General features: G+C 53.4%; 1 protein-coding gene across 1 annotated transcript; it reads left to right on the top strand.

Moving 5' to 3' along the window:
- The first annotated feature begins 2,768 nt into the window (after positions 1 to 2,768).
- On the top strand, positions 2,769 to 8,977 carry LOC125539618 (ribosome-binding protein 1-like). Its single transcript, XM_048703114.1, has 11 exons — positions 2,769 to 3,325; positions 3,438 to 3,539; positions 3,643 to 3,972; positions 4,062 to 4,517; positions 4,596 to 4,745; positions 4,855 to 5,127; positions 5,250 to 5,534; positions 5,641 to 5,781; positions 5,893 to 6,042; positions 6,131 to 8,430; positions 8,530 to 8,977. Exons 2-11 carry the CDS (start codon positions 3,452 to 3,454, stop codon positions 8,710 to 8,712), a joined length of 4,356 nt encoding a protein of 1,451 aa, XP_048559071.1. The 5' UTR covers positions 2,769 to 3,325; positions 3,438 to 3,451; the 3' UTR covers positions 8,713 to 8,977.
- The last annotated feature ends 404 nt before the right edge of the window (positions 8,978 to 9,381 follow it).

The following is a 9,381-nucleotide window of genomic DNA, read 5'->3' as shown; positions in this document are numbered from 1 at the left end:
GGATAGCACCACCTATCCGAACCACGGGAAAAACATCTGTGTCTCCAATTGCGTTTGAATTCTCCAAACCCTTCCCTTTACATTCTTGCAAGTTGCATGCTTTACTTTCCGCTGCCTATATACTCTTTGCATGCTTGCTTGATATGTATTGTGAATGTTGAAATTGTGCCTAAACTTCACTTAAACCGAAAAAAGCTTAAAAACTGCAACTTTAGCATTAAGTGTCTAATCACCCCCCCCCCTCTAGACACATCTACTTCAAGGTCCTACAAGAGGAGAGGGAGGGGTTTTCAGAAAGATGTGTGATAGGCGTCGGTCAGCCGACCGAAATTTCGGTTGGTCATCGCACGGCCGTCTGATTTATCAAACCTGGGCCGTCTGATCTGCCCCTCCCCTCGACTCGCATGCCTCCCCCTTCTTCCTTCTTCATCTACCCAACCACCCCACTTCCAATCCCCATCCACCCCCTCATGGCACGTGTGACGGTTACAAAAGAAACTTCGGCGACGCCGGCGCGCACCCCCATCACGGGACACAACAACATCGGCTTGAACCTCGCCGCTCGTAGCTCGCACCGCCGAAATCGCTAGAATGCTAGCCCCAATCCTCGGCAACACTCACGGCGACACCCCGGGACACAACAACACCGGCACGCCATTCTAGCACGGCTGAGCAATGGTTCCAGCATGGCCCCACCACCGTAGCTCGCTGGCATCACTGGCCACAGTAAAAATGTTGGCATGCCCCCACCCTTCGTAGCTCCCGTTGTTGCTGGTTCCAGCATTTCAGCTCGCCAGTTGCAGCATCTCACACACCGGCCGCTGGCGCACCTACGTCGCAGGAACCCAAATGATGTTGTTGTAGCATTCTCACTCTCCGGTTGCAGCATTCAGAACAACAGTTGTAGCAAAATCATCGCCGGCGGGATGCCATGGGTGTTGCTGTGGTAGCATTCCCACTCTCCGGTTCCGGGATTTCAGAACAATGTTTGTAGCAATTTGTCACCGCGGGATGCCATGGGTGCTACTGTTATAGCATTCTCACTCTCCCGTTCCAGTATCACCATTCACCAGTTCCAGCAATTCAGAGAGTTGGCTGTAGCAATCGTCGCTGGGGATGCATGGGGTCATGCAGGTGCGCAACAAATTTTGTAGCCGGCTCCAACAAAATTTTCCACTGGTGCCAGTATGACACATTGCCGGTTCTAGCACGGGCCTCCCTGGACTTGCAGCAAAAATAGTGTCTCGTCTCGTCACCACGGCTCATCGTCGGTTCCACCATGGCAGCCTAAGCTTGTAGCACGGCCAAGGCATTGCCATGCGCAAGGAGGACGACGGGGTGGAAGGCGCACTTGGCGATTGTGTCGTCGTGCCGAGGATGACGACCGGGATGGATGGCGCATGGCCATGGCGTCGCCCTGGCACGCGGCTATCGGCTAGCCGGTGTCAGAAGCTCGGTTTCTCAGTAACCTCCATGGCCGTCGGGTTAGCAGCTCAAGGTCCACACGGTCCGGCTGAAAAAGGAAGAAGACGAGGACGACGGGATAAGGCTGTTGTGTGCGCGGGCCCATAGGGGGCGTCCTCGACCAACAAAAAAAGCAGCACGTGATGCGACCGGTCGAGTTTCAGCCGGTCGACTAATTACAAACGTTTCCCACGTGACACATGTGTTAAGCAATCCAAACAATTCAAAAAAGAAAATTACAAACATTTCACTTTCGGAAAAGACTTCGTGCCTATCCAGCTGCTCTTCAATTTATCAAGTCAAATCCTAAAAAAAAAATTCAACCGGGATCAGATCCTGAATTTGTATGCCAGAAGGATCAAAACACGAAATTTTGCCCCTCCGTATACTCTTTAACATAAGATTTGCTCTTGAATTAACACAAGCTACCAATCAATTCCGAGGCGGGCGAGGAGAGTAAAGGCAAGCAAACAACGAGGCGACGATTTGAAGTAAGTAGTACCCTACAATCAACGTGCAGCGTGTGATCCAAAAAGATGACCCGACCTTTATCTCCCCATTTTTTATTTTTTAAACTAAAGTACCCTACCATATCCGCAGCGAGAGAGTCCGGTGAGAGAGGCGGCGGGACGCTCCAACCCCCAACGGTCGGCAGCGAGAGGAGACGAGAGGCCGAGAGACGCTCCACCAACCCGCCCAACGGTCGGCTGCCCCGAATTCAAAATCCGAACTTTTCGCCTTTAAATCCAGCCCCGACGCTCCATTCCTCCGGTTTCCCAATCGCACCTCCGCGCAGCCGCTCCAGCAAAGATTTCAGAGACCGAGGCCGACGAGGAGAGGTAGGTAGGTAAAGGTAGGAGACGGACCCGGCCGCCGGCGAGCATGGACTTCCTCGCGCTCCCCCGCCGCGACCTCCAGGCGCTGGCCAAGCGCAACGGCGTCCGCGCCAACCTCAGCAACGCCGCCATCGCCGACGCCCTCGCCGCGCTCCCCGCTGTAAGTTCTTGGCCTTCGAGTCACCGTCTCGCGTCAGATCTGGGTCGGCGTCGGCTGGATTTGACTGAATCGCGGGTTTTGCCCTTGTAGGTCGACGGGATCGAGGAGTACGTCGAGCAGCCGGTCGTTGTCGAAGTGGCCAAGCCGGCGGTTCAGGCGGTTGTGGAGGAGGTGAAGAAGAAGAAGACGAAGAAGCAGGAGGCGGAGGAGAAGAAGAAGCAGGCTGAGGCGGAGGAGGCCAAGAGGAAGCAGGAGGCGGAGGAGGCGAAGAGGAAGCAGGAGGAGGAAGAGGAGAAAAGGAAGCAGGAGGAGGAGGAAGAGAAAAGGAGGCAGGAGGAGGAAGAAGAGAAAAGGAGGCAGGAGGAAGAGGAGAAAGAGAAGAAGAGGAAGAAGCAGGAGGAGGAGGAGAAAGAGAAGAAGAGGAAGAAGCAGGAGATCTCCCTGGAGGTCATCTTACTGGTGGACAGCGAGGAAGAGGGGGAAGAGAAAGCCCCAGCCGCCGGGCGCGGTCGTGGTCGCGGTCGCGGAAGAGGGCGAGGACGCGGTGCCGGCGGGCGCGCACGGGTCGAGCCTGTGGCTGCTCCGGCTACGAGGAGAAGGGCTGCGGCAAGCGAGACCGCGACGGAGGATGCACCTGCGGAGCCTGTGGCGGCTCCGGCTACGAGGAAAAGGGCTGCGGCAAGCAAGACCGAGACAGAGGATGCCGCTGCGGAGGCCGTGCCGGCCCGTGCCACTCGCGCTCGGAGCCAGACGACGGCGGCGCCCGTGGCCGAGGAAGAGGCGCCCAAGACAAGACGGGCGTCGAGGCGGACCGCGGCGACCAAGACTGGTTCGCAGCAGGAAGAAGAAGGAAAGGGGGCACAAGGTAATTTGCTTCAAATCTTTCCAAATCGATTCTCTGGTTCTGTTTAATTCTTGCCTAATTCTTTCCAAATCCATTTTCAAATCTTTAATTTTTGCCTAATTCGATGATTCAGCTGTCGCCTCTGATATGGAAACTGCGGAAATGGAAGAAGATGCCACGAATACTCAGAACGAGGAGCGCAACGAGGTTGAGGAACAGAGCCATGACGGCGAAGGTGAGACGGCCGGATCCCTCCACTTCAGTAGCAACTTGAAACTGATGCGTGTCCCAGGTTTTGTCCCGAACTATGTGTCTGATTCTCAGATCTGTAATCGCAGAGGTAGTGGTCGCGGATACACCAGCACAGGTGCAAGAAGAGCCACCGGTGGAGAAGGAGGAGGACGGTAGGCAAGAATCTCCTGCCGTTGGCGGGGGGCGGCGAGGTGCCAGACGACGCGCACGGCCCGAGGCTGTGGCGTCTCCGGCCACGAGGAAAAAGGCTGCAACAAGGAAGACCGTGACATGGGTTGACGCTCCGGCAGCCGAGGCCGTGCCGGCTCGGGCCACCCGTGGCGCTCGGAGCCAGAGCACGGTGGCTGAGGAGGCGCCTAAGGGAAGACGGACGTCGAGGAAGACTGCTGCGCAGCAGGAAGAGGAAGGCCAGCAAGGTGAGAACAGCTTGATTTCCTCAATCAAATCAATTTGCTTGCGAATTTTGTTGGATTTATCGCCTGATGCGAATTTTGTTTGCGACCAGCCGTTGCCTCTGATGCGAAAGCTGCTGCGCCTGCACCGGTTTCCGCCGACGAAGCAGCTGGTGATGCTGCAGAAATGGAGGAAGAAGCCACGAATCCGCAGGACCAGGTTGAGGAAGAAGAAGCACTGGTGGAGAAGGAGGAGGGTGTTGGGCAAGACCAGAACGAAGAGAAATCGCCTGCCGTTGCCGTGGGGCGGCGTGGTGCCCGCGGGCGCCCACGGGCCGAGCCTGTGGCAGCTCCGGCTACGAGGAGAAGGGCCGCAACAAGCAAGACCGTGACAGAGGAGGCGCCCGCGGAGGCCGTGCCGGCTCGGGCCACTCGTCGCGCTCGGAGCCAGACCACGGTGGTTCCGGTGGCCGAGGAAGCCGCGCCCAAGACAAGACGGGCGTCAAGGAGGGCTCCGGCGAAGAAGACTGGTGGGCAGCAAGACGAGGAAGAAGAGCAATGCCAGCAAGGTAAGAACAGTTAGCTTGCGCCCAATCAAATTTGCTTGCTCTGTTAGATTCATCTCCTGACGCAAATTATGTTTGCAGCAGCTGTTGTCGAAACTGTTGCCCCTGCGCCGGTTTCCTCTGACGAGGGAGCTGATGATGCTGCAGCAATGGAAGCAGCCATGGATCCTCAGACTGAGGAGCAAAACGAGCTAGTTGAGGAGCAGAACAAGCAAGAGGAACTTGAGACAGGTGAGACATGGAACTTGAAATTGATGCGTGTCCCTAAAAATGGAATTTGAAATCCTTCTGTAGCTGCAATGTCCTATCTGAAACTGATGATGATTTTGTTTGCAATCAGGTGATGATATGGAAACTGCTGTACCTGCTGTGCCCACTGAAAAAATGGAAAAGGAGGCCATGGATCTTCAGAACGAAGAGCAAAACAAGCTGGTTGAGGACCAGTGTCAGGAAGATGCAGGTGGTGTGGCTGATATGGAAACAGCACCCGTTTCCTCTGACAAGGAAGATGATGATACTGAAGAGATAGAAGAAGAGGCCGTGGATCCTGAGAACGGTGAGCAAAAGGAGCCACTAGTTGAGGAACAGAGCCAGGAAGAGGAACGTGAGACAGGTAATGTCCCTGATATGGAAATTGAAAGTTTAAATTGATGCGTGCCCCATATTTTCTGTTACTTGAAATTGATGTGTCTGACTGTCATATCTGAAATGTATAAGAATGTTGTTTGCCAGCAGGTGATGCCCCTGATATGGAAACTGCTGTACCTGCACCGGTTTCCTCAGACGAGGCCATGCATCATCAGAACGAAGAGCAGAAGGAGCTACTGGTTGAGGAGCAGAGCCAGGAAGAAGCGGGTGATGTGCATGTGCCTGCTATGGAAACTGCGCCGGTTTCCCCTGCCGAGGAAGATGGTGATACTGAAGAAATAGAAGAAGAGGAGGGTGTGGAATTGGTTTCCTCTGTCGAGGAAAATGATGATACTGAAGAAATAGAAGAAGAGCAGAGCCAGGAAGACGAAGGTGAGAGAGAGAGACTTCAGTAGCAACTTGAAATTAATACGTCGTCTCCCATGTTTCCGGTAGTGTCCCGAAATCTGAATTTGATGAGGATTTTGTTTGCAATCAGGTGTGGTGGAAACTGCTGTGCACGCACCGGTCTCTTCAGACGAGGGAGGCAGCGGTACTGAAGAAATGAAAGAAGAGGACATGGATCTTCAGAAAGAGGACGCAAACGAGCTAATTGAGGAACAGAGCCAGGAAGACGAAGGTGAGACACGTTGATCCCTTCATTGCAGTAGCAACTTGTTTCACGTTTTTCTGTGGCTGCAATGTCCCGAATTGAAACTAGAAACTGATGAGAATTTTATTTGCAATCAAGGTTGCGTCCCTGACATGGAAACTGCTGTGCATGCGGTTTCCTCAGACGAGGGAAGTGATGATGGTACTGAAGAAATGGAAGAAGAGGCCATGGGTCCTCAGAACGAGGTGCAAAACGAGCTAGTTGAGGAACAAGCTAAGGAAGAAGAAGGTGAGACAAGTGTTCCCTCTCTGAAATTGATGCTTCTTACATCATATCTGTAGCGTTGAATTATTTGTCTGACTATCTGAAATTGCAGGGTTAGCCACGGATATGCAAACCAGTCCCGAACTAGTGGAAGAAACAGCAGCACCAGTGGCAGAAGATTGCAGCACGGTTGTTTCGTCTGTGGAAGAGCAGCAGGACGATGTCCAGCAGTGTGAGCAGTCTCCAGTGAATGTTGTTAACGAGGAAGGCCATTTTCCGGCTGAAACTGTCTCCAGCGAGGGGCCACTGGACGTTGAGATTCATCATGGCGGTGAGGCCGCTGAGGAAGCCGAGGATCATCAGTTCACTGAAGAGACTGAAATGGCACCGGAATCCGGTGAGGCCACTGAGGAAGCTGAGGAGCATCAGTCCACTGAAGAGACTGAAATGATGGTGCCCGTGGAAGAGACCGCTGAGGAAGCTGAGGAGATTCATCAGTCCAGTGAAGAGACAGAAATGGTGCCCGTTGCCGAGTCGGCGGCTCAGGCCGCTGACAAAGCTGAGCAGATTCATCAGTCGAGTGAAGAGACCGAAATGGTGCCCGTGGACTCACCGGTGCCGCAGGAGGCTGCTGTGGAGGACCTGGTGGTTGGTTTCACCTGCCATGCAGACACCGCCATTGAGAAGGAGAGTGAAGTGCTTCAGAGTGCAGCCAAAGCCAATGAGGAGAAGGAAGACCTGGCTGTTGAAGAGGAGGAGAGTGAAGTGCTCTTTGGTGCTCTTTTCCAGAGCGCAGCCAAAACCAGTGAGTACAAGGATGTTGAAGAGTTGCAGCACGACATGGATGAGGCTACTGCAGAGGATGACAATGAAGTTTCAGTCCTTGGTGCTCTGTTCCAGAGCGCAGCCAAAGCCAATCAGAACAAGGGAGATGTGGCTGTTGAAGAGGACAATGATGTGTCAATCCTTGGTGCTCTGTTCCAGAGCGCAGCCAAAACAAATGAGAACAAGGAACAACAACTGGTTGTTGATGAGGGGCACTATAACATGGATGAGTGTGCTGCAGAGGAGGAGAATGAGGAAGATATGGCTGTCTTTGGTGCCCTGTTTCAGAGCGCAGCCAAGTCCAGTGAGAACAAGGAACATCTGGTTGTTGATGAGTCTGTTGAGGAGAATGAGGTGCCATTCTTAGGTGCTCTGTTTCAGAGCGCAGCCAAGTGCAACGAGAACAAGGATCATCATCTGGTTGCTGGTGAGGCGCGGCATGACATGGATGAGGCTGTTGAAGAGGAGGAGAATGAAGTACAAACAACCTTTGGTGCTCTCCTTGAGAGCGCAGCCAAGACCAATGAGAAGGAAGATGTGGCTGTTGATGAGTTGCAGCATAACAAGTCTGTTGAAGAGGAGGAGAACGATGAAGACCGAACAACCTTGGCTGCTTGGCTGCTGCTTCACAGAGCAGCCAAGGCCCATGAAATCAAGGGAGAAGGTCTGATTGTTGATGACACAGAAGAGCCTGTTGAAGAGGAGCCAAAGATGGAGAGTGTTGAGGCCACTGTGACAGAGGAGAGTGGCATCACCGGTGAGCTGACAAATGTGCCCGTCGAGGAGGACGACGGCGGCGTGGTGGCCGCCGACGACGTGCCACTCAGCTCAGCCACAATGTTTGAGGGCGCTGTACAGGTGGTCACCGTCGAGTACCTGTCGCAAGCCACGGTAACTGACGATGAGGGTGCAGTCAAGGGCGGCCTTGCAGATGTGTCCGTTGAAGAGGATAGAGTGGTGGCCACCATGGACGAGAAGGTGGAGGAGGTGCTCCTGTCGCAGGCCACGGTGACTGATGACGAGTGGGCAGCCAGGGAGTGTGCTTTTTCCACCGGTAACCTCACACCGGTGGTCGACGCTGCCAAGGAAGTGGTGACCGTCGACTACCTCTCGCAGGCCACAGTGACAGACGACGAATGGGCAGTCAAGGAGAGCGCTTTCGCCGGCGACCGCTCGCCGGTGTTCGACGCTGCCGGAGACTGCAGCGGCCAGGTCATTTCCCCGCTGTTCGCAGGCCTGTTCGAGGATGCCACCAAGTTCCTGTCCATGGACTCAGTCACCGTGGAGGCAACAACGGTGCCTGAAGCTGCCGCTGAGAAGAACGTTACTGAGCCTGTGGCGATGGAAAGAGAGAAGGAAGTGAAGGAGGAGGGCAATGAATCTGAAGCATTGGGCAGCCTGAGCCTGAGGAAGCTTAGGGTCCAGCTCAAGGAGAAGGCTGCAGTGGCACAAGACCTGGAGAAGAAGCCAGTGGATCAATTTTCCATCCACCCAATATTTGAAGTGAAGGAAGGGAAGAAGCCGCTGGACACGCTTAGCCTGAGGAGGCTCAGGCTGAAGCTCAAGGAGAAGCTCAATGCTCAGAAGGTAACCACCAAATCGCCTCCATCTATCTATATGTGCTAATAATATGTATGCTCAAGTGTATGTTTTTGTGTACTGACGATCTTGGCGTTTGAAATGCAGAACAGAGAGCCAACAACTAGGGCGCCCCTCGGCAGGCTGGACGAGAACTCGGCGTCCAAGTCGCAGAAGAGGGAGCACAACAGGGTGCCCCTCGGCAGGCTGGACCAGAATTCGGCGTCGAAAACGCAGAACAGAGAGCGGAGCAGGGTGCGCCTTGGCAGGCTCGACGAGAACGCGTGCTGATGATTGATTATCTAACTTGGGTGCTCACTGAATGAACTCCAGCACTTCGTGTCGGAAGATTTGGTTGAGAAACCATGGTTTCTCCAACCCCCTTGATCCTAACTTATCTGCGTGCGTTCTTGTGCTGTTACTTTGCGCGTTCGCCGGCAGAGCGTGAGAAGATTTGGCTGTATTTTTTAGTCGACTCTTGTCGTGTTCTGAACTTGTATCAGAGTGCTTACTTCTAAGTGGTGACAGTTACATATATCAGAGTGTTTGTTGCTTATCTGATCTCTGTGTCACTCAACTCAACGTATCTGGCCACTTTCAGTTCAAAAAATGGAAGTAATGGATTGACAACATGGCCACCAGAGGTGCCTTGATTAAATCAGCGACCTAGCTGCAGTTCACTACATACTTGGTGAGATTAGCCTATTCAGCGGTTTGAAGGTTTTTTAAACTTGATGAGATTCTTAGTACAGATGTAGTTACAAATTTGCTAGGGCTCTCAGTCTACGATGGCCATGGTTCGAATTTGCTGGGGGGCAATGTCTTTCCGTTGGGATGGGGAATCCATGTGACGGACCTTGACTTATTATTACTCCCTCCTTTCTGGTTTATAAGGCTCAATTTAAAAATCTCACCAACCAAGATAGATGATGAGTGGTGGAATATTTTTTGTAGTTTGCA

The sequence above is a fragment of the Triticum urartu genome, chromosome 2 (assembly GCF_003073215.2).
Source record: "Triticum urartu cultivar G1812 chromosome 2, Tu2.1, whole genome shotgun sequence".
Classification (NCBI taxonomy): Eukaryota; Viridiplantae; Streptophyta; class Magnoliopsida; order Poales; family Poaceae; genus Triticum; species Triticum urartu.
The sequence above is the reverse complement of the archived record's forward strand: the minus strand, read 5'-3'. Positions and strand labels throughout refer to the sequence as shown.

Bases quoted from the DNA above. Each gene is read 5' to 3' on its own strand.
- LOC125539618 (XM_048703114.1), top strand. From the start codon at position 3,452: ATGGAAACTGCGGAAATGGAAGAAGATGCCACGAATACTCAGAACGAG. The intron at 3,973-4,061 runs GTGAGAACAGCT...GTTTGCGACCAG, and splicing joins GGAAGAGGAAGGCCAGCAAG to CCGTTGCCTCTGATGCGAAA. The intron at 5,782-5,892 runs GTGAGACACGTT...TTTGCAATCAAG, and splicing joins ACAGAGCCAGGAAGACGAAG to GTTGCGTCCCTGACATGGAA.